We start from the raw sequence: 24,411 nt of genomic DNA, 5'->3' as shown, positions 1-24,411 counted from the left end.
GCCGTAAGTAACAGAGCATCAAAGGCGCAGGAGACTATGAAAGACTTCAGAAACAAAAGCGAAAATGGGAAAAAAGTGACATGTTATATATCTCTCATTTGCAGCGTAGGCAGCGAAAGACATGGAGCTGTTATTTCAAAAGAGAAGATGAGAGAAAAAAATGATCTGTAATTAGCTAAAGCGCTCATTAGGATAACAAGCTTAGTGAAGCTTTCAAAGGCTGCGTTTAATCCTGTTGGGTTGAGACAAAGAACGGAGAAAGACAGCGACTGGGAAAACACTGTCTCTGTGCATGCAGCGCTCCGGATAAAAGCACCATGCTGAAGAGAGCTCGGGAAACCATTCGCACAGATCAAAGAAGAAAATCCTGGATACATACTTATTGCTGTTGACGTTCAAAATCAAATGGGGGGGAAAAATACCAAATAAGCATTTAAGTGATCGTGTAACACAAACGTTTCAATTAAGAAATCAAATCTTCATGATCCATGCAGCTGTTGTGTCTATAAAGAAGGATTGTGGCTGGAGTTGGATGGGTGTCGTACTGTTTTTCTCCGGGTCTTTGATCAGGTTGTTGGCGGTCTTGACGTCGTCCTCCAGTTTGCTGTGGTTCCTCTTCAGGCCCATCAGGTTGAGGTTGAGGTCCTTCAGGCGGTTGAGCACGTCTACGGCCGTGTCGTTGGCCTCCGCTGCCTTCAGTTTAGTGGCCTGGATCTTCACTGCCAGATCTGCTCTCAGAAAACACCATCATCAACATCATGTTCACAAAGCTCAAAGACAACATTCAGATGAAGGATACGCCCAGCTCACGTTTCACTCCATAATCAAAGAAAAAAGAAAGATAAAGCAACCCTGACCCTAAGGAACCGGTTTAATTGAGAACTATTTATTTATTTATTGTGACTTTATTTTCGTGACAATTAAGCACAATTAATTTTGAGTTTTCATTGCATTTATTCTTCTCAATGATTCTCAGTAGACTGAATCAGCATTCATTTACATCAGCACTACAAATACTACCAAAATGAGAAGAGACTTTCCTGTTTAATTATATTCATCAGTTATTGCTAGGGTTATTATTATATTTTCAGTAATGAAACTGAGGAGAACTTTGTTTAATTGTCAGAAAATCAATTACAAAATTTTATTTTTTCATTAAAAGGAAATATGCTTTGTAAAACTCACTTATAAGTATACATTTCCATTAAAAAAGGGATCTGTGATAAATGTATCACATTTCTAGATCAAGCTTCTTGAAAAAATACTTGAATAATTTTTATGAGAATCTTTATTCTCAATTTTTCCTTACTATTCTCACTTTTTTATTGTTCATTTTATTTCTTATTACTTTTTTATTTAAAATAATTTTATATATATATATAAGGCACTTATATCATTTTGTGATACATAAAAAGACTTGCACTGCCTACATTGTTAATGTATTATTAACATACTATTACAGTATTTATTAATATTTTGTATTAGCTCTTTAAAATATGTCTATTTAGGTTTATTTTATTTCAGTTTAGTTATTCTTAGTTAGTAATTCTAGACACACACACACACACTCTCACACACACACTCTCACACACCATCTGGGATGGCGTTGAGTTTCTCCATCGTGTCGTTCAGGCCTTTCTGTAAGTCTTTGTTCTTTTTGTTGGCTCCTTTCAGTCTGAACTGAAGAGCACCCAGATTGTCTCCATTTTCTGAAAAATAAATAAATCAATAAAAGTTGTTGAAGAAAGGGAGGTTTTTCTCGGGAAGATTTGTGAGAAGGATGGACATCTGATGGCTTTTTTCGTTCACCTTTCACATCGTTCTGCAGTTCTTTGGCCTCGTTCCACAGACGGTGGCTCTTCTGAAGCGAACCCTTGGCCTGGTCTTTCAGAGATCCTTTGGGTCCTGAAGCCTGCAGACAGGACAGCACACACACATCAGACTCAGACGCTAGAGGCACGGACATGTTTGGGAGATTTGTGTTGAACCTGCAGTACACTATCTGTCCCGTCTTCAGTGAGCTTCAGAAATCATTCTAGTATGCTGATTCACTGCTCAAGAAGTTTCTCTCATCATCATCAAGTACAGTAAGTCACAAAAACAATGGCCCTGGTTGTGTGTCAGTTTTAACCTTTCGGCCCACTATTTCTGCATTAGATGTAAGAGGATGATGACACAAGGTGAACGACAGGAGCGAGGGATGATAACCGGAGAACAGGAGGAAAGCTTTGATCCCTGAAGCAGGACAAATTGAACTGAATCGAACCGCTTTAACACGACCTGCCCGAGGAGTGGAGTGAAGCACAGCATTTCTAGACATTACAGATCCTGGGTGAATCCTCACAGGAGTTCAACAAGATTGTGTTAGCTGTTTATATTTACAAATATATATATATGTTCCAGTGTGCATGTCCCTCTTATTTAACACTGATTCAGATCATCATTTCATTAGAAGAGAGTTCAGTGCATGAACTGTATTTCCACTTACATTTCAGTATTACATTTTTTTTTTTACTTTTTTGCTCTGACACAAAAAGACATGAGTTAAAAAGACTTGTGCACTGTAAGTAAAAAAGACAACAAACAAAAACAACCAAATGTGAATTAGCTGCTGACCATGTGGAGCATTTCACACCAGTCCCTGATGCAGACAGGACACACTCGTGATTCTGTGTGCGTGTGTGAGAGTGTGTGTGTGTGTGTGTGATTGTGTGATTGTGTTTTTCTCACCAGCTGCAGAGCATCAATGCTGGCTTTCTTTGCCTCTTTGGCCTCCTTATCAGCCTCATCGATGTAGTTCTTGATGTTGGTGTAAGCCTTGAAAGCAGCAGTGGCATTGAAGGACAGGTTCTTTGCCTCAGCTAGAATACTACAGAGACCACACACACACACACACACACACACACAGATCAGTGAAACAAGACAAAATAAATCACTGGAAACACAAGCCTGTGGTCACATTTCCACAAGATGATATCACATTGCCATATCCAAAACAGAGGAATGGGAATAAGGCAGCATTTTATTTCATTGCTTGTTGTACGCAGAAATAAAGTAGCACTGACCCTAACCTATAGTGCTAACAAAAGCAAATGTGAGATAAGATGCATTTGCTGAAGCAAACATGCCATTTTATCTGGTTTCTGCACGTTTCTGAGCTCTTTTATTGTGACCTGTGAGTGTATTGTGCACTGCTGCAAGTTTACTGTGGCAGAAAAGCCACACACAGAGCTGGTTATGTGATGGAAGTGTACTCGTGCACTATAGTAGAGGTATTTGATCTCACAACATACATACATACATACAACATAGTGCAAGAAACCAGCAAAAATAGGTTTATATTAATCAAAAATCAAACACACACACACACACACACACACACACACCTGTCGAGTATGGCAGCAGATTCGTTGAGCTGGCCGGCGTGGTCCTCGGCTCTCAGCAGCAGTTCAGGGATGGAGTCGTCCAGACCCTGACCCATGCGTCCCACCTTAATATCCAGCTGGACGTGCAGTGGACCCAGCTCTCTCTCCATCTCCTCCAGCTCCTGCAGACACCAGTCAGTCAGCCACGGATCCCACCAGTAGTTACTGTTTAGTAACATTACATGTGTCCAGCGTGAAACTGACCTCTTTGCCCCGGTTGATGTTGTCTGAGAGAGCGTTAGCTTCATCTAGCATCTTCTCTCCTTCTGCCAAAATCCCCTCCGTTTCCTTTTTCTGTTTACCGGCCGCATCCCTCTTTCCCTGCTCGAACAGAACCGAACTCTTTAGCGACCGTGTGGAGCGTGTCATGAGTCTGTGTGCTGGTGTAAGTGTGCACCTGCAGACGCTCGAGGATCTGGTGGTTGTTAGCAGCTAGTCTTTCGGCCTGTTTGGTTTTGTTGTGTGCGTCCCTCAGCAGATCCTGAGCATCGTCCAGTTTCTGCCTGTAATCGCCCATTTTATCACTGACCTCTTTCTTCAGGTCCTCCGTGGCCTGGTGTGGATCTCCAAACAAACGCTTCACTCTAGCCAGAAGAGCGTCTGCGGCACTATAAAGATGAAGAGAGAGAGCTCCTTATCTGTGACTAATGACACAAGAAACCCTTGAAGAGACCAGCGCACACCAGAATGACCAGCTCCTCTAGCGTTCAGATGCTGGGGATCAGATCAAAGCTGAAGCTTGTCTTTTATTAGGAGACAGGAGACATCTACGTGCTCCCTCTGTCCTCCTCTAGGTGTCTCTCTCTGTTCTCTCATGACACAGGAATCCATTACAGATGTAATTTGATTAGACTGGAATAATATTCCTCCCCCGCCCAACCTCAGGCAACTTTTTAATTAGTTCATTAAGATTTTACAAAAGAAAGAGAAACTTTCTTCATTTGAGCTGTGATCCAATGAACCACAAAATACGGCTGAGAAACATAATGCTGCCAAAACAATTAGTGCAACCTGAGCTTGAAAGGCGTCCTCGCTGACGCTTCACTTTATGTGCTCTGTGTGTAAGAGCTCTGTTGTGCTTCTCCAACTGAGTTATATTCACTATGATCTTTACATTTGAACAGCATGCTGCATTATAACGCCTTGAAATAAATCCAATCACACAACCATTCCCTAAACTCCATTCATTTATTCATTTATCAGCTGATTGTATGATGAAGAACTACATGTGATGATGTACAGACAATTCCACCAATCAGAGGACTGCATGAATTGCACCAAAAGATCTCTTTAGCTCCACCCACAGGTTGGTCCTTTGTTTTTAAGAGGACTATCCCATTTGCAATGATTTATGGGATTGTAGTTCTTTCCCTCACTAAAGCTGTGAAGTACAAAGTCTTGTATCTTGGTCTTTTTGTCTGGTTTTCAAATCATTTTAGCTTCAATTGAAAATCTGTAATGTTGTAATTCTCCTTGTAGCTGGTTGGTTTGGTTCATGGCTTATAACTCTTTAAAAAAGACTAAAACAAACTAATGCTGCTGAAACAGTGTGCAGCACTAATGCAGCAAATGACATGCAGGAAGTGACCTCGTCTGGACTCTTCATGCAGTGTGTGTGTGTGTGTGTTTTACCCCAATTCTTCGTCAGCGATATTTTTCTTGCCAGAGAGCTGCCGTTTTCGTAGTTCTGCGAGCATGGCTTGGATTTCGTCGTTCATCTCATTCACGCTCTTCTCAGAAGCTCCTTCCCTCGAGCCCAGAGTCGCGTTCAGCTCGCGTGCTTTGTCCCTTAAAGCTGGACAACACACACACACACACACACACTGTTACTTATGAGGACACACCATACACTGCTATTTATATGAATCTCATTATAATAAAATGAGGAATTACACAGGGGACAGTATATACACAAAACAAATCTAACCGTCCCTTATTTCTTTTCACAGGAGTTTGTATTGGTTCAGTTTCATTCAAAGAAGTTCAAATTGGACTCAGCAGAGTTAATGTTATTTAATCAAATAAAATTAGATTCTGAAATAACACCCCAATCAGTTCAAGCGGGAGGGCGAAATAAAGAGCGAGCAAGCTTCTCCGCATGTTGCAATTTAAATAAAAATAATTAAATTGAGATGAAAATGAGCTATAATTACATGCGTTTCTCAAATTCCTCAAGTGTTCAACTGCAAACAGTGGCTTGACTACAAAGAGCGCAGTATAAACCTGCCAAGAGAGCCGAGCGGGAAATAATTGCACCGTGAGTTTCAGACGCAGCTCGGGTCTTTAGGGTGAACAGAATCATCTGATTCCTCCTCGTTTAGTGTGCGAGAGAGGATGAGAGACGAGGCGTTTGCTGGAGCAGCGAGCTCACACACAGAATAGATAATGAATCTTCTCCACTCCACGATGACTGAGGTCTGCTCTCCTCCACTTCTGCTAGCAGCTTTTGGCCAGTTATCAAAATCCAGAGGACCAAAGTGTAATATGTTGGCTCTAAGTGCCAAACGCGTGTCCAGGAGAATCTATTTTTTGTATTTATGGCTTTAATCTGCTTGAGAGTGTCCCTCAGTATGTGTCTGATGTTTAGATCTCCATCTGTTGTGAGAACACCTCTCAGGTGTCAACCACACTTACATGATACAGGGGGAATTAAGATAAGCCACACAAACTCATAGTCAGTTTTGTTTTATGTGACTGGTAAATATGATGATTAAGAAAGCCCATGCAGGACAAAACATCACACATTTGTGCAGTGCTGCAAAATATACCTGTGCTGCACCAACAGCCACAGCTGTCAATGACCGGTGACCTGAGAATATTTACTGGTCAACATGTTTGTTTTTTTTTACCAGCCATGAAACTTTATCTGCATTACAGACAGTGTTGGGGTAGTTACTCAAAAAAATGTAATTAGTTACTAGTTACTTCTGTAAATTGTAATGAGATTACTTTACTAGTTAATGCATTTGAAAAGTAACTTCACTTCTTATTACTTTACTTTTTTAGGGCCCTATAAAATCCGTTTTATTTTTTGTCAACTCCTTTTTAATGGTTGCATTTAATTTTATTCATCAAAAAGCATGACTAAATAATTAAATTCATAACACTTATACATTTTCACAGCACTTTATTAAAAGTTTAACAAAAAATACGTTTAGGGCCCTATGAAATGTTTTATTTTTTCTTCACCATATGTTTTATTTTTTTTTTATTTTTTAGCATGTGTAATTATTTAAATGCTTAAAAACAACTTCATTCATTAAATTGTCTTAAAATAGCCTTATGAAATGTTTTTTTCCCCTCAGAAATTCTGTTGTGTATTTACATTTTTCTGGTTATCAAATGAAGGGATAAAACATTCATTTAGATTTTCTTTTAAATATAAATTGCATTTCTTTTTTCTTCTTGTGATAAATATATTTTCAATCTGAGTATGAACAACAAACACAAACTATGCAGCATAAAGTAAAAACAATTGCACAAATTGTCTTCAACAATACAGTGCAAAAACAGTGCAAATGATTCACAAACTACATACAAAATGAGTGAGAAATATTCAGCGTGCAACAGAAAAAAATAGTGCAACTATCTTTATGAACTGTATAATTATATAATGATTTACATAGTATACAATACATAATATAAATGATCGATCCGTTGGCTGTAATCTGTCAGAATCGATTATACCGGGACATCGCCTAACGACCCAAGACATAAATTCCAGTGCTTTATCAGATATGTACCACTGTTTCATCCTTGTTTTTGATTTGTTTTATGTCAAAGTACTCTGTCGAGTATTTTTTGTGCTTTTTCTGAGATTTCTCATGCAAATGTGTTATTGTGTGTTTGTATTCATGCACTCACGACAGACTTTACTTTCACTTTGTTTTCGTTCATTTTCCAAAGCAATAGGCTATGTTAAGTAGTAGTTCAAAAGACTACTTATTGGTTTAATATGGGAGAATTTGAATCAATCTGTGCTCGGGGGTGGGACTAGCGTCACCAATCATTTCTGTTTGGCTCAGAGGAATGAAAACATTGGTTTCTTCTGACGAATCAATGTCAAAATGCGATGACATAATCACTTATATTACGGTGCCTCTGCATATCCATAATGAGATAAGTAGGATACCGAAACGTGGAGAATTTCTGCTTTACATCACCTTTTAAAGCATTCAGATTGGATTAGCGGTTCAAAAGTTATTAAACATTAAAAAAATAACAGTTATTTTTAGCCGTGGGTGTCTCGGTCTTTGAGGGTTAAGCGGCCCAGAACTTTACACACAGGCAAACACGGCATGTGTTACACAGGAAAGAGCATTCCTATAGTCTAGTAAAGTAGTGTAGTTATCAATATTATTAGTGTAATGCGTTACTTTACTTTGTTACACAAAAAAGTAATATCGTTACTGTAATCCGTTTCTTTGTAACTCGTTACCCCAACACTGATTACAGATAATACAATACAAAGAAACGGGCAGAACAAACTGGGGAAACATTGATTTGCAATTTTTATTATTGTTTTTTATATTTTTATTTATTATTATTATTATTATTATTATTTAATAAAATGATAATGTATATAATATTAATACTAATATTTATAATAATACTAATACTTATGGTAATTTTTTTTCCATTGCATTCTAATTTTCAAATACACAGAAAAAGTTTAAGTTTAAATAAGGAAGACGTCTTTAATAACACACTATTTTATGATTGTTCAACTTTTATTGGCAGATCAGATCAGGGATGATGTAATTTGTAGCTTATATTAAGATCCCAATAACTTTTTTTTTCTTTCCATCTGAAACAACATCTTAAAAATGCTGTGCTCAAGGTGTGAGACACTACAAAGCAGTAAGACAAGTCAAAAACACCTGTGTAGTGCATGTTTATACAGACTAGATGGACACAAGAAGGCAAATGCATTTGATAAACAAGATGCATCAAGAATAATTTTGGAGTCATATCATGATGTCACAATGAAGGAAGAGGTTTCATGATTGATCTGACCTGAATCAACATTGAAATGAATTGATCTGAATACTGACACCATGGTCTCCTGCAGAGCTGCTTTGCAACAGAAATTTAATTTGTTTCATAATTTATGAATTTTGATATTTTATTTAGTAACGTGAAGATGATTTGAAACAAACTGTGTTTTAGAAAGCGCTATACAGATATATGTGGCTTGACTGGACTTCTACTACACACACAGTCAGCGAGTGGAGTATCTGTTGAAGTGATTATTTTTCCAGTAATGAATTTAGGCATCACATAGTGTTAGCTGAACCTTCTTTTTCTAAATCAGCTTTTCATTTAAAGACATGCACAATGAGACAAACACTCTTTTACAGAGCACCAGGCCTCACACACACACACACACACACACACACACCTTCAGCAGCCAGCAGTGTGTTCCTGACGTAGAGCTCCAGGCCTCTCTCTCTCTCTCACACACACAAACACACACACACACACACACACACACACACACACACACACACACACACACACACACACCTTCAGCAGCCAGCAGTGTGTTCCTGACGTACAGCTCCAGGCTTCTCTCTCTCTCTCACACACACACACACACACACACACACACACACACACACCTTCAGCAGCCAGCAGTGTGTTCCTGACGTACAGCTCCAGGCTTCTCTCTCTCACACACACACACACACACACCTTCAGCAGCCAGCAGTGTGTTCCTGACGTAGAGCTCCAGGCCTCTCTCTCTCTCTCACACACACAAACACACACACACACACACACACACACACACCTTCAGCAGCCAGCAGTGTGTTCCTGACGTACAGCTCCAGGCTTCTCTCTCTCTCTCACACACACACACACACACACACACACACACACACCTTCAGCAGCCAGCAGTGTGTTCCTGACGTAGCGCTCCAGGCCTCTCTCTCTCACACACACACACACACACACACACACACACACACACACACACACACACACACCTTCAGCAGCCAGCAGTGTGTTCCTGACGTAGCGCTCCAGGTCTCTCTCTCACACACACACACACACACACACACACACACACACACACACACACCTTCAGCAGCCAGCAGTGTGTTCCTGACGTAGCGCTCCAGGTCCTCGGCTCCTTTGCGGCTGCGCTCTGCATCTGCTGCCGTCTGCTCTCCATCAGCAGACACTTTAGTTGCCTGCATGTGTATTGAGAAAAACCCAATGAGTATAAAAACAACGAGACACATCCGATCTGACACCTCTGTGATGATTTACTGCTCAAGAAACATTTCTGATTGTTATCAATGTTGAACATTATTTTTCAAGATACTTTTGGTGAAGAACAGCATTTGTTTGAAATGTTAATGCCATTGTTGATCAATTTAAATCCAAAAGAGTAGCCTATTAACTTACTTACCCCAAACTTTTAAATGTTAGTGTATCTTGTTCTTCACTACCGTATACTGAACTGTGTTCAACATTGATAATAATCAGAAATGTCATATTATTCTGATTTCTGAAGATGTTTAGATTTCACAATATTACTGATGTTACCGTATTTTTGATCAAATAAATGCATCCTTGGTGAGCAGAAAGGACTTTGTGTCCCAAATGTCCCTTTTTACTGTGAAATAAGTCAAACTTAATGTAGGGTCACACATAGTTGAGTATCTATTAAACAACAACACATTTATACTCAACGAAGGTCACCAGGAGATGTTTGCATGCACTGAGTTTGAGTTCATGCTAAAGGTGATGCTGAATGTAGACGGTGAGTGAACGAGTGATTGCATGCAGCGTCTTCGTTCTTGACTCCCACACTCCGTATATCATGAGGACTGAACAGATCAGGTCCAGTGTGTGAGACTCACCCTGTTGAGCAGCTCGTCCATCTCAGTGACCAGACTGCCCAGGTTACTGTCGGCCAGCTGCAGCAGTCTCTCCGGGGCTCTCTGAGGGGACAGCATGTGCTGCACACATGACCAAACACACGCCGTTACCCCCAACACATGACTGAGACGTGTCGCCAAGAAAAACCAGGATGACACATGCCTCACTTGACATCACTCAATTATGAGTCATGTAATTAATCATTCAAACTATGCATGGAAAACAATACTGTAAACTACTTAAACATAGATGCTAATTAGCAGAAGGTCAGTCCTCACTCACCTTCAGCTCCTCCGTCATGTTCTCGTATCGATACAGCACTCTGTACGGCAGGGGCAGGGGCAGAGTCAGATTGACGCTGCCAATCAAACGCAGCAGACGCTCCATGTCACGAATCAAGAGTCCCGCGCAGTCGTCGTCACACGCTGGAAACACAGTCAAGACTCAACACATCAGACTCGAATAGTAACACATGCATCCCACAGACAGCACTGTACACCACACTGCATGCATGCATCAGATGCCACCTTACAAGCTCACACAGAAAAAAACTTCAGATATGCATATGCATGCTTAGTTAAATCAGTAAAATCTAAAGCACTTTAACACAATCATCATTCTTTCAGCCCTATACTGAGACATTAGTCACACAGGAATTACACACTTGAGCTACACTAGCAGTCAATTTGTACATTTACTGAAGTGCAAATTAAAAAGGAGTGCACATACTTGTACTGCATTCATATTTGATAAAGGCATGTGCACAGGATGAGTGTGTGAATGTGTGTGTGTGTGAGTGCACACGCTGTCTGAAAGGACAACCATGTTAACGGCCAAGGATGGACAGGTCCTGGGGCAATGCTGTTAAACAATGTTACTGGCCTCTTTTGTCTCTGCTATCGTCATCCAGCATCCCTCCATCATCTCCATTCACCTGCTCGTGTCCCCGAGCACTTCTCTCTCTCTAGATTAAACGTGAGCGAGGTGGAAACTCAGGGGAGCAGGACTTCTCAAGCGTGAAATTTAACACAGACTGTGAAACAGCTCCTGGCAGCCTATTATGAGTGTTTGACATGCCACGAGCGATAGCGGGAGGAAAGAAAGACACAGACCGGCGCGTGGCTTTCACTGCGGACGCAAAACACTGCTCAATTTAACCTCTTGAAAAAATAGAGCTATTAAGATTTCCTGTGAAGATGTCTTTTCATGCAAAAGACTGAACGAGTAAATGGAAAGAAAAACCCTGCACTGGAGAGTTCATGAGAGCAAAATCTGAATTATCAATCATTACAGCAGGGTGGTGCCTCCATATTAAACGAATTATTTTCACCCATTCCTCAGTGTATTTTACTACAACAACCTAAAATGTACATATAGCTTAATGCATTAACTTTGACAGTCTAAAGGAACCAGGATAAACATGAAGGAAAATACGTTTTAAGAGTCAGACGCTGATAACCGCATGGTGCTGTGAAATCTACCAGGTTTACTGGCTTTACATGACTTCTGACACACCGACCCCATATTTCCAAGTCATTTTGTCTCATAAATCTAATGCTAACAAGTTTAATATCCTTACTTTTAATACTGTATGTACTCTATTGAAGTCAAGCTGTTTGAGCTGTATTACTTTTTTATTATCATGATTATTAAATGTTTTTTTTATTTTACACTTTTGACTTCAGATAAAAAAAGTCCAATAACAATCTGAACCCGATACTTTCTAATTAATGAAGCATACAGAACTTATTATTATTGCTATTATTGGATTAATTATATTGTTACATTCAATTATTATTATTTTACTATTTTCTTTTTTACTATTTTTTTATAATACAAATAATTTGTATTGTAAAAATTAGACAGAACAATAAAAATACAGAAATATATACAGAAATACTATTGCACAGTAAAAAGTAAACTCATTTTTTAAAAATTATAACAATTATAGTAATTGTCATCATCAGCATCTCACACGTGCACACACACACACACACACACAAAATAATTATTTAAAATAATAAAAATATATCTACAGTATATATTACTATTGCAATATTATAGTTAGTATAGTAAATTATATTTTACAGTAATTATTTTAAATTTGTATTATTTATTTATATACTTCTTTTAAAGAACAACTGTAAATTACTACACTAATATAGTCATGTTGACCATGCTTCTCAGGTTGGAAAATACAAAAATCCATATATATATATATATATATATATATATATATATATATATACACACACACACACAAAGACAAAATTACATACCTGACAATGAATGCTGGGTTATGAAGCAACACACACAGAAAAACACATGCATAATTACCCAATCCATCCATTCAACCAATTCAATTATCATAAAACACATAATTGCTAAAAGAGCTGATTTCAAACCCAGTGGTGGGAAGCAGGTGTCTAGCGCAGCAATGCAATCTGATCTCTCCTAGCTGAGAAAATGATCAGTCAACAATTATACCACAAGTAAACAGTAATTTTGTGAGGGGAAATCTGAGCATGTCTCATTAAAATGTTGTTTGTTTTGGCTGCATCTCATCTCTGTTATTAGTGTCTGTTTAAGAAACAAAGACACAGAGGAATAAAACCAATCATCCTAACTTAGTTAATCCTATTCAGTAAACATCACAGCGGTGGCAGAAGTGGTCAGGCTCTTGTGTTGTGTTAGCGCAGCGGTCATACGTACACACGATGCCCTCGGGGCCACACACATGCCTCTCCATGCACCGGTCACACTTCAGGCCGCTGGCTCCAGGACGACACTGGCACTGTCCGGAGCGCGGGTCACACGCTGTGGGAAACGAACTGTAGGGATGGCACTTACACTCCTCACACCGGCCGCCCAACACGCTCGGCTTCCCGTGGAAACCAGGGGCGCACCTGCGCAGACCCGAATCACATTCAACACATCATGAGAGCGCTGTTAAACAATTACTATTTACACTTAAAACTTGACTCACATTCAAGACTGCAGAGAAAAACGCGTGCTCATTTCCAACACTTTATTGACAGATTGGGCCATGTAAGTAATGACTTGTTTTACATCATTTAGAAATATGTTCTCACCTTTCACAGTGTTTTCCCTCGTAGCCTTCAGGACAGGCGGTGCAGCGGTAGTCATTAAAACCCTCCGCCTGACAGGTGGGACTAAAGCTGAGAGAAACAGTGTGAAAGTTAGACTTATCACAGCTAAAGAGAGTGTGTGTGTGTGTGTGTGTGTGTGTCACATACTTGTTCTCCTGGTTGAGGAGTGGACAAGCACAGCGTTTGCAGTCGTCAGGAGAGCCGCGCATTATGCCATAAAACCCTGCAGCACATCGCTCACACTTATCACCGACTGTGTTATGTTGACAATTCTAGAAGAACAGAAAGCATAAAAACACTTTTAATACTTTATAACATGTAATAATACTGTTATAGCTACGGCTGTCAATTTGATGCAGTTAAAGGTTTACTGCACAATTAAATAATTATGTGTTGACTTTCTAGCAGCTCACAGTAAGTGACGGCATCCCGTTATAGTAATTCTGTCTGAACTTAGAGAGGCCAATAATAAAAACGAAAGCCATATCCTATATCTCTTAACACTTAAAACGACTTTCAATCAAAAGTGATAAACTCACATTAGACTCTTTGATAAGCATCTAGTTTTCAATTTTGACCTCAGATTGTATCTTTATCGATGTGTTCTGAGGATTGTTTACAACTAAACCAATCATTACCTAATCTCTTAACCAACCCTTCTGGCTTTTCATCCGTTAACATTAATAACTCCACTAGTCAACACTGTAAGTACAGTTAAATCTCAATCTGTAGGATCACGTGTATCATTGTTTTATATCATCATATCATCCAGCCCTAAAACTGCTCCATGTTAAAACACTGAGGCATTTTTAACAGCACAACTTTCTGTAAACCTGCTTCGAAACAATTCCTTCAGTCTGCAGTCAGTGAAAACACACTTACAGAAAGAGCTGAATGGAGTGCAACAGAACATCAAACAGAATAATGCGTGATGATATCTCTGAGTCAAATTCATTTTGGGACAGCAAATACTGATATGTACAATTAATTGTGATGCATCTGGTTTAAATTTAAATTGCTTGATTGACAGCATGAGTTACAGCATATAATCACACTGGTAAGACAACAGCTTAATTTCATTACACATACAATCAATACATGTGTAGCTTTTCAAGAAGCACGTAAAGCTCTCTCTTCATCTTGTGAAAATGCAACATTAAGAATAGAAAGCTGGCCCCAGTAAAGAGATTTGCATTTCACAAGTTGCCCAAGTCTCACAACAGGAATGAGCTGAAATACGGAGAGGAAGAGGCCCAGAGGAGCGCCAGCTTTCAGAGCGGTGTGTAATCAGACTGCTGAAGTTGAGCTTTACTGGTGCGTGTCACCCGGAAACTTCCATTAACTTCCCGTGTACCTCAATTACTCAAATTACCCCCCTGCACACTCGTTTACCATTTTCAATTTGCCAAAACCCATAAAATGCAAATGATATTGCTATTAGCATGCATGCAATTGAACGCAGAAGAAAGTCTGAACAAGCTGTTTGGAGAACAGTTCAACTGATGGACTCAACAGACCTGAATCTTCTAATGTGCTTTACTTGCACCTCTTTTCCATGTACATGATGCTGGATCCAGTCTGGCCACATATATACATCTCCACTGCAGAAAAGCTGGTTCTGGGCAGCTGTTTTGTCATCGTTTGGCTGTGAAGTCATTGGAAATGCAGGCCGTTTCTGAGAGCGGCTCTGGCCGAAAACTGGCTCCAGCACCGTTTAGATTTAGGAAAATGGGTTTTGGACAACTGTAATCTGCGATGGTTCATTGATACTGTTGCTAAGAGCTTCTGACTGAACATCAGCCCAGCAATGCCACTTCAACTCTACTGTACATACCAATGGGAGACACTCACTTAAACCGATCCAATCAGGGGGGACGTGGTCCAGTTAGAGGAATGCTGCTCATAAATGCTCTTATTTAGGGTGTATGTACCTGGCAGACGGCTGTTTCAGGATCACACGAGTCACTGTGTCCATTGCACTGGCACCGGACACAGCTGCCAAAGCCCGCTCTGGACGCGGCTCCACCGGCGTGAACAGAGAGCCTGTAGAACCCAGCCGCACATTCCTACATGAGACATCGCGCACAGTTATTTACACAAACACACCATACGACAGCAGCAAGATTTGACAAAATCCTCTTACAATACAATAACATATTCATAAAACGAATGTGAAACTAAGGAATGTGTTAATTTCAACTAAAAATGGGAAACCTTTTTTTGTGTTTCGGCCATTTAGTTACATGACAACAGTGTTCTGGTTGCCTGAAAATGCACATTTTTGAAAATGGGATTTAAAGTGCAAGTTTTTGAAAACCTGTTATCATCTTTGTGTAAACTACAAAAATGCAAATATGTGAAACGGAGACATCCTGTGTGTGGATATTATATATGTGACCAGTGATCAGTCTATAGGAATGTATGCAGGTGCATAGTGTTCCTTTGCTAATGTGTTAGTGGCGTTCGGATATGACACTACTACAGTTAATGTGTAAAAATGCACGAGGTTACAGACACATAATGCTTGTCGTTCAACTAGTAAACAGGAACGTGCTGCATATCCACAGCAAATATTGTTACACTGAAGACAACATGTTCATATGGGAACAAAATAGCCCTCAACCGCTGAAACCATAGCAACACTCCCTCTCACCCTCGCTCGTCAAAATTAATCGCGTCAATTTAGTGCACCATCTGTTCAGGGCGAACTTGCTAAACGCCTGTTTAAAAATACTTTATTAAGCAGAGTATGAGGTGTTTCAGAGTTATGGCCATCTGCCTCACGCGGCCTCGTCCAGCCTGAACGTGAACGAATGACTCTCGCTGATCTGTAATCAGAGTCTCGCACGCTTGAGCTCGTTACAGATCCCACACGAGCGTTCGTGGGAGGAGACCGGCGGCGAGAGAGCGTTTTAACACATTAACAGTCTGAGACGCAGAAACACTGGCTGTAATGAGGAGCACTGTGCAGCGGTGCATCCAGCTGTTCGTCTCGACACACTCGGCCTGTTCTTCCAGAGCTGTTGTGATTCTACAGCCCTGTTATGAAAGGGCACGTCAGCACCTTTCAGATCGCCTTAATTATTGTGACAAGGATGTCACATTTAATCTATCTGGAAACTGCATTGCTGGGACTTTTGGTACTGTTATGAACAACAGATTGAGTTTATTATGTGGATGAAGCAATCTCAGCCATGCTATGTAATACATATAAAACACAAAGTTTTCATGAAAATGTGTGTCATTACTATTTTTACTATGACGTTGACCTATGCTCTATTATCTGATTAATATTATGCTATAAAATCTGACCTACAGAGAGTTGGATAATATTGGCATTTATGACACGTCTTATCACATTCTTCCAGCTCTCAAACATCAAAAAGCCTTTACCTCACAGGAGAGACCGGCGTATCCCAGAGGACAGTCACATTTCTCAATCTGATGGGCGATTTCACTGTCCTTTGAGGGCGTCCCCACCTCAGCCACCTCCAAAGTGATCTCCGAAATCCTGCACATTACACCAGTTCACACACACGAACATATGAGCTCCTGCTCCTTCATAACGCTTTTTATATTACCAAACATATTGCAATTTATAAACTGTTAGAACTTATAAAACAAATTATTTCCAGTGTTATTTTAGTATCACATAGATCCCTTAATAGTTTTTATTCATATTTTGAATATTTATTTTAATTTAAACATTTATTGTCACGTTTCTGTTCTGTTGTGTCTTGGTTTCTCTGCTTTCCAGTGTTCCCTCGTTTGTTTCTATGGTTTTTGATTTATTAATTAGTTCCACACACCTGTTCTGTTTCTTCTTAATTGGCCTGTTCTAGTATTTAAGCTCTGTCTGCTCCTTAGTTCACCATCTGCTGTTATTTGGATTTACGTGGATGAGCACTTGATACTGTTTGTTTATGGACTTGTTAATATTCTCCTGGATTTATGATTAAAAACTCCTTTTGAACTCTACTCCTTCGTGCGCTTGATTACACATTTATGTTTCTTTCCCTTTTTTTATTTGTATTGATGGCTACAGTATATAGTTTTTCTTAATTATTATTATTATTAAATTGTTTAAGTTATTTTATTACAAGTTAAACCAAATGAAAACGAGAAATGGTGCCACAAGAACTAGATGTAAAAGTTTATTTTATTTTAAGATTTATTGTTTTAGTTGTTGCTTCAGTTAACTATAATATCAAGGTTGCTCCCCGTAACTTGACCAGTGTTTGAAATCCGTGCTTGAGATCAGTTACCTGCTGTGTCTCATGACGCTGCCGTGCGAGGCCTTTATTAGGATATATTCAACATGAAACAGCACGTCCATGAAATCCTCACGAGACATTGGCCTGTCATCCTTGTGTTTCCATTCGTGCTGCAAAACATCAGTGTTTTAGTGTATGGCTGATGTAACTGTGGTAAATGAGATCATGTGAATGCAAACACGGTCGGCACACTGGTGTAAGTGATGAGCTGTGTGTTTCAGTAAGCGGGGGTGCTGACTGCTGACTCTCATCTCTGATTGGCTCACCTCTGTTATGTCAATCTCGTGACGGGTCAGCTGGCCAATCTGAAGTGCTGGCATGTGGCGGACCATGAGCTTGTCCTTGTTGGCTCCGCCCTTTATGATGACCTGGGGCTCGTAAGAGGTGCGGCCCGTCTCATCACGAGCCTCGTAATATATGGCATACTTCAGCTTCCCACCATAGGCTGTTATCTGAAAGAACAACCTCCAAATGGTGAGACTTGTTGTAATGCTAGCTTGGCCTTGAAATTCAAAAATATATTTTTTTATATAATTAAAACAACTGGACTGTACACTTGCATTCAAAAGTTTGGCATCAGATGTATATATATATTTATTATTATTATTATTATTAGTAGTAGTAGTAGTAGTAGTAGTAGTATTTTTTTCATATTTTTTATTATTCAGCAATGCTGAAAAATGCTGTTCTTTTGAACTTTTTTTATTCATCAAAGAATCCTGACAAGTAAAATGTGTCACAAGCATTAAACATTTTTACTGACCACAAATCTGCCCTACAAAGCAAAAAGGCAGTAACTACGCAGAGTGCAGAACTGAGAAAAATGACTTAAAGTTATCATGTCATCCAGCCTAAGTAGTTACTGTACAAACAACTAGCATTTTTCTCCAAAACGACACACATTTCAGATAAGATGTTTTGTCAAATAAAAAAGATGCCTTGAATGTCATGAAATTGCCAATAACTAATTTTTGACCAAAAATGCAGTTACTGCCTTTTTGCTTTGTAGGGCAGAAATCTCCTGTTAATCACACTTATGGGACAAACATGCATACACAAATATATGCATATGTGTATTTAACGTATATAAAATAGAAAGAAAACAGCTGAAAGATGTTAGTGGCAGACTGACCATGGAGCGTTTGAACTGTTTTGGCAGTCTCCAGTAGTACGGCTCACTCAGATGCTGCTGGATCACATCAGCATTAGCGATGATGTCAGGATGCTGGAAGCTCACACCCGCTGTGATCTCCTGATGACTGGATTTGTCCACAAGAGGAAGAACGGTCTGTTCTGGCATCAGAGTCAGCTATAGGACAGCAAAAGATGCATCCAAGTCAATCAGATGCATTAACTTAAATAAGACCTGCGCTTTGAACTTACAAGGTCAACATGAAATGGCATTCACAATTTAACTTCAGAAATATTTTCCAGTGAAACTAATGTAGATCTAATCTAATGTAGATTGGATTGTGAGAATTTGGCTCCAATATTATTACTGGTTAATGTTTGCTCACCCACACAGCTGATGTTTGAGAGGTGGAGAAAGTTATTCCTCTTAAAGAAAGATTTTTTTTTTTGTCATTAGTGCTCCAGAGAATTTTATTAAGTAAGCAGAGTTAAATTGCCATTCAAAATAGTGTAACAGTTTTGTGTTTCAGCATCAGTGTCTTTGAGGATTTATTTGTGTGTGTGTGTATTGAGCGGCATATTTTGGTAAATGTGTATGTGTGTGTGTGTGTGTAAGGAACTCCACAGGGGAGCTAAACTACCCTCACATCAACACACAATCTCACGACTCACTGATTTAGAAAAAATCTCTTTTTCCCATAAATGAGCTAAAGGATTCCAAACTACTCTTCGAAACTTAGATTAACTTTTGGTCTGCAACCTTTGTTCAATTCTTTGATGATTTCATCACATTGGAAGAGCATTCTTCAGCCATATTCTGGTGTTTTTCGCCATGGATATGCTGAGGATTAAGATGAGTTTGTGAACATGAACATGAAATCCTTATTAAAAACAAACAAGGGGCATCTCTGGCTCTGTGCATCAGTGCTTTCTCTCTATCTTTGTTTCAGTCTGCTCTGCTGTTCCTGCACACTTAATTCTGTCCTGGAGGGAGAATGACAGCTAGGAGGCACTTGATATTTATTAATATTTACTGTTTCCCTGGTAACTGGAGCATCTCAGCCCTCCTCGGGACAAGATGATTAAGAAAGCCATCAACACACACACACAAGCAGACACGTGTCCTCATCTTATCCACACCATCACAAACAACCATTTAAAACATGTCCTTTGGCTAAGAATCATAAGCACTCATAATTCTGAATATAACAGCCAAAAAGGTTTATAATAATTGAAAACGTTCATACTTTAAAGACAAACATTTGAGTAACAGGGTTGAATAGTTCATAGTTGAACCTGACACACTGTAAAAGAAACTGTGATTATTTACTTTTTCCAGCTTAAAAAAAGAAAAGAAAATCAGCGTTGCTTTTGTCAAATTCAATAAAATACTCCCTAACAAGGAGTAATGAGTTTGTTCAAAATGGGGAACTATATTATGTGTTGAATAATTAAATTTGAATGGAGAACTAAGAGTTCTCTTCTTCCTCTGCACCTATCACCTGCGGGGTACCTCAAGGCTCCGTTTTGGGCCAGTTTCATTATATATTTATATTCTCCTGTTAGATATACATTTTTGGAAACACAGCACCTCATACTATTTTTTGACAATACTCTGATTCTACTAAAACTGAGTTCTGAGTTTTCTATGGTAAAAAATATTTAACCGGAAATTGCTTTATATAAGGATGAGATGTTAACCTGTGTCATATGTCCTATTGGATAAGATTTACGATGCTTGGGAATCACATCCAATTCAGTAATCAAATATGGCAAGGTGAAAAAAAAATTTATATACAGTATTGTTCAAAATAATAGCAGTACAATGTGACTAACCAGAATAATCAAGGTTTTTAGTATATTTTTTATTGCTACGTGGCAAACAAGTTACCAGTAGGTTCAGTAGATTGTCAGAAAACAAACAAGACCCGGCATTCATGATATGCACGCTCTTAAGGCTGTGCAATTGGGCAATTAGTTGAAAGGGGTGTGTTCAAAAAAATAGCAGTGTCTACCTTTGACTGTACAAACTCAAAACTATTTTGTACAAACATTTTTTTTTTTCTGGGATTTAGCAATCCTGTGAATCACTAAACTAATATTTAGTTGTATGACCACAGTTTTTTAAAACTGCTTGACATCTGTGTGGCATGGAGTCAACCAACTTGTGGCACCTCTCAGCTGTTATTCCACTCCATGATTCTTTAACAACATTCCACAATTCATTCACATTTCTTGGTTTTGCTTCAGAAACAGCATTTTTGATATCACCCCACAAGTTCTCAATTGGATTAAGGTCTGGAGATTGGGCTGGCCACTCCATAACATTAATTTTGTTGGTTTGGAACCAAGACTTTGCCCGTTTACTAGTGTGTTTTGGGTCATTGTCTTGTTGAAACAACCATTTCAAGGGCATGTCCTCTTCAGCATAGGGCAACATGACCTCTTCAAGTATTTTAACATATGCAAACTGATCCATGATCCCTGGTATGCGATAAATAGGCCCAACACCATAGTAGGAGAAACATGCCCATATCATGATGCTTGCACCTCCATGCTTCACTGTCTTCACTGTGTACTGTGGCTTGAATTCAGAGTTTGGGGGTCGTCTCACAAACTGCCTGTGGCCCTTGGACCCAAAAAGAACAATTTTACTCTCATCAGTCCACAAAAATGTTCCTCCATTTCTCTTTAGGCCAGTTGATGTGTTCTTTGGCAAATTGTAACCTCTTCTGCACATGCCTTTTTTTTAACAGAGGGACTTTGCGGGGGATTCTTGAAAATAGATTAGCTTCACACAGACGTCTTCTAACTGTCACAGTACTTACAGGTAACTCCAGACTGTCTTTGATCATCCTGGAGGTGATCATTGGCTGAGCCTTTGCCATTCTGGTTATTCTTCTATCCATTTTGATGGTTGTCTTCCGTTTTCTTCCACGTCTCTCCGGTTTTGCTCTCCATTTTAAGGCATTGGAGATCATTTTAGCTGAACAGCCTATCATTTTTTGCACCTCTTTATAGGTTTTCCCCTCTCTAATCAACTTTTTAATCAAAGTACGCTGTTCTTCTGAACAATGTCTTGAACGACCCATTTCCTCAGCTTTCAAATGCATGTTCAACAAGTGTTGGCTTCATCCTTAAATAGGGGCCACCTGATTCACACCTGTTTCTTCACAAAATTGATGACCTCAGTGATTGAATGCCACACTGCTATTTTTTTGAACACACCCCTTTCAACTAATTCAACTAATTGCCCAATTGCACAGCCTTAAGAGCGTGCATATCATGAATGCTGGGTCTCATTTGTTTTCTGAGAATCTACTGAACCTACTGGTAACTTGTTTGCCACGTAGCAATAAAAAAATATACGAAAAACCTTGATTATTCTGGTTAGTCACATTGTACTGCTATTATTTTGAACAATACTGTATAAGCAAAATGCTTATTAGGTTTCCTATAGTAAATGGAATATCAGTTCAAGATATTGCATCAGGTGTTTAAGACTGACATAAATATATTACTGATAAAAATGCCATTATATGACTTGTATGTGTTTACTCACCCTCATACGGATGAGTCCTGTGGCCTCTGTACATGAGCTGCTCAAGCCGAAACAGTAGCACTGACTGCAGCCTAGTGGATTCCTGTGACTGAGGCCGAACGAGCCCACCTTACAGCGGTCACATTTCACTCCCTCTACGTTAGCCTGAACACATACATTCACATTAGTACTGTGTGCACTGTTTTACAGCTACCTTAAAGACCAGGGTTGCATTTCCCAAAATACACCATCAGTATCTGTGATCTCTACAGTCTACTTAGGTGTACCATGCTTTTGGCATATGAAGCCCAGGACAGTTTCTCTCACAGCTGTCATGTGGGAATTATAGTTTTATCAGATTAGAGCATCATACAATAATTCATTGGCAGTGCATTTCTATAACCCTAATTATCATTATGACATGACAGTTTTGCTGAAAAATCACGTTGATCACAATTTACTTTTCAACAGGGTACAACCGTGGCTATGTCGGATGAATCAAAGTCGGGTTTCAAGTTCTATATGTCATTACCTTGCATGAGCACTGGCCACTTCTGTCTGCACATGCGCAGAGACCAGACTCTGCATCGCAGGTGTCCAGTGACGAGCCTGCCGCTGAGCACTGGCAGGAAATGCATTGTGGAAAGTCTCTGTAACCCAGCTTACACTCGTCACATTTCTCACCCCTGAACTGCTCATGGCACATGCAGCAGCCTGTGTTCACGTTACACTGCTGCGCCACAGACCCCAGTGCGTTACAACCACATGGCTACAAAGAAAGAGATAAAATAACACATATATAATTCAGAATATCATGCATGATATTTAATTAAAATGGCATTCACATTCCCTGTATGTGATTGAACACTTTTGAAAATGAGGATCCATTCTGAACCATGAAATGTTGTAAATTCTGATCATCAAAGGAAGGCAAGGCTGAGCACTTAATAGAAAATAAGTCAGAATATGCTGCAATTTTCAGCACTGCCCTTGGCTGCCTCTCTTCCTACCTTAAGGCGAGATATTTTTCCACTGAAATTGAAATTACTTTTCTTCCTCTACATTTATCACCTGCAGGGTACCTCAAGGCTCTGTTTTGGGGCCGGTTGCTTTGTATATATATATATATATATATATATATATATATATATATATATATATATATATATATATATATATATATATCTTCCACTTCCACTTTGCAGTTGTGGCCTAACGGTAACCTGTGTGTGTCGTATGTGCCACTACATTAAATGCAATGCTTATAAATCACATTCAATAACACTGTCATCGAAAAATCACATTTGTGGATATTATAGGAAAGAGAGGCGTGATCTGAGACTTAAAAAAACCTCGTATTGGTAATCAGCACCTAATCAGTTAATAATAATAATAAAAAAAGAAGTTAATTGTATGATACCACACAACTGTAGTTAATTCTGTGTACTGACAAATGCAACAGTAAAAACCTGTTACCTTACCATATATGTGGAAAAGAAAAAAAATAATAACAATGCGTTATACTGTATGTAGCCTTACTGTAAAAAACTCAAATTTATTATTTTTGCAATTGAAAGCTATGAATTAATGTATAATTTACAATGAAAAAAGGAAAAGGACATTCCCAGAGGTCCCTGAATAAATCATCAATTATCATTATATTTTATTTAAATAGTTCTGTTTCTCATTATTTTTGTTATCAGTAATGTACACCTTAGTAAAATTATACATATCCTGGCAATTTTCTGCCAATAATCTAATATGTTTAGGGGAGCATGGGGTAAGTTTAATTAATTTGTGTTTGCTGGTTGATTGCTGAGTATAAACTGGTATTTTAATGTGATTTTAGTTTTTCATGAATAGGCCTATGTATGTCCTGAAACAACTTATTTTCTCTTATCTTGAGGACCATATGTAAAATGGCTTATCTTACCCTACTCTCCCTTAAGGTCATTTCCTTTGAATGGGCATTACCATAAAACACAACACAATGCAATGCATGATTCAAAATACAGGGAAAACACCTGAGAAATCAATATGAA

The 24,411-nt window shown here is 39.0% G+C and overlaps 1 protein-coding gene across 5 annotated transcripts in view; it reads right to left on the bottom strand.

Annotated features, from left to right (window-relative positions):
• The window catches only part of lama2 (laminin, alpha 2), a 171,871-nt gene that overhangs the window by 20,908 nt on the left and 126,552 nt on the right, over positions 1-24,411 (bottom strand). For 3 of the 5 annotated variants that reach the window (XM_052534639.1, XM_052534640.1, XM_052534642.1), the window contains 21 exons: positions 22,902-23,138; positions 22,391-22,534; positions 18,830-19,006; positions 17,964-18,149; positions 17,689-17,807; positions 16,817-16,934; positions 15,355-15,489; positions 13,571-13,695; positions 13,406-13,492; positions 13,026-13,219; positions 10,596-10,738; positions 10,295-10,393; positions 9,508-9,619; positions 5,058-5,220; positions 3,823-4,033; positions 3,630-3,746; positions 3,387-3,547; positions 2,731-2,869; positions 1,810-1,912; positions 1,593-1,709; positions 546-728 (listed from right to left, as the gene is read on the bottom strand). In XM_052534639.1, coding sequence (XP_052390599.1) covers positions 546-728; positions 1,593-1,709; positions 1,810-1,912; positions 2,731-2,869; positions 3,387-3,547; positions 3,630-3,746; positions 3,823-4,033; positions 5,058-5,220; positions 9,508-9,619; positions 10,295-10,393; positions 10,596-10,738; positions 13,026-13,219; positions 13,406-13,492; positions 13,571-13,695; positions 15,355-15,489; positions 16,817-16,934; positions 17,689-17,807; positions 17,964-18,149; positions 18,830-19,006; positions 22,391-22,534; positions 22,902-23,138 — 3,070 coding nt within the window. The remainder of the gene's footprint in view (positions 1-545; positions 729-1,592; positions 1,710-1,809; positions 1,913-2,730; positions 2,870-3,386; positions 3,548-3,629; positions 3,747-3,822; positions 4,034-5,057; positions 5,221-9,507; positions 9,620-10,294; positions 10,394-10,595; positions 10,739-13,025; positions 13,220-13,405; positions 13,493-13,570; positions 13,696-15,354; positions 15,490-16,816; positions 16,935-17,688; positions 17,808-17,963; positions 18,150-18,829; positions 19,007-22,390; positions 22,535-22,901; positions 23,139-24,411) is intronic. The other 2 variants (XM_052534641.1, XM_052534643.1) reach the window with 1 other exon arrangement.

Source organism: Carassius gibelio, chromosome A20, assembly GCF_023724105.1.
Source record: "Carassius gibelio isolate Cgi1373 ecotype wild population from Czech Republic chromosome A20, carGib1.2-hapl.c, whole genome shotgun sequence".
NCBI lineage: Eukaryota > Metazoa > Chordata > Actinopteri > Cypriniformes > Cyprinidae > Carassius > Carassius gibelio.
The sequence above is the reverse complement of the archived record's forward strand: the minus strand, read 5'-3'. Positions and strand labels throughout refer to the sequence as shown.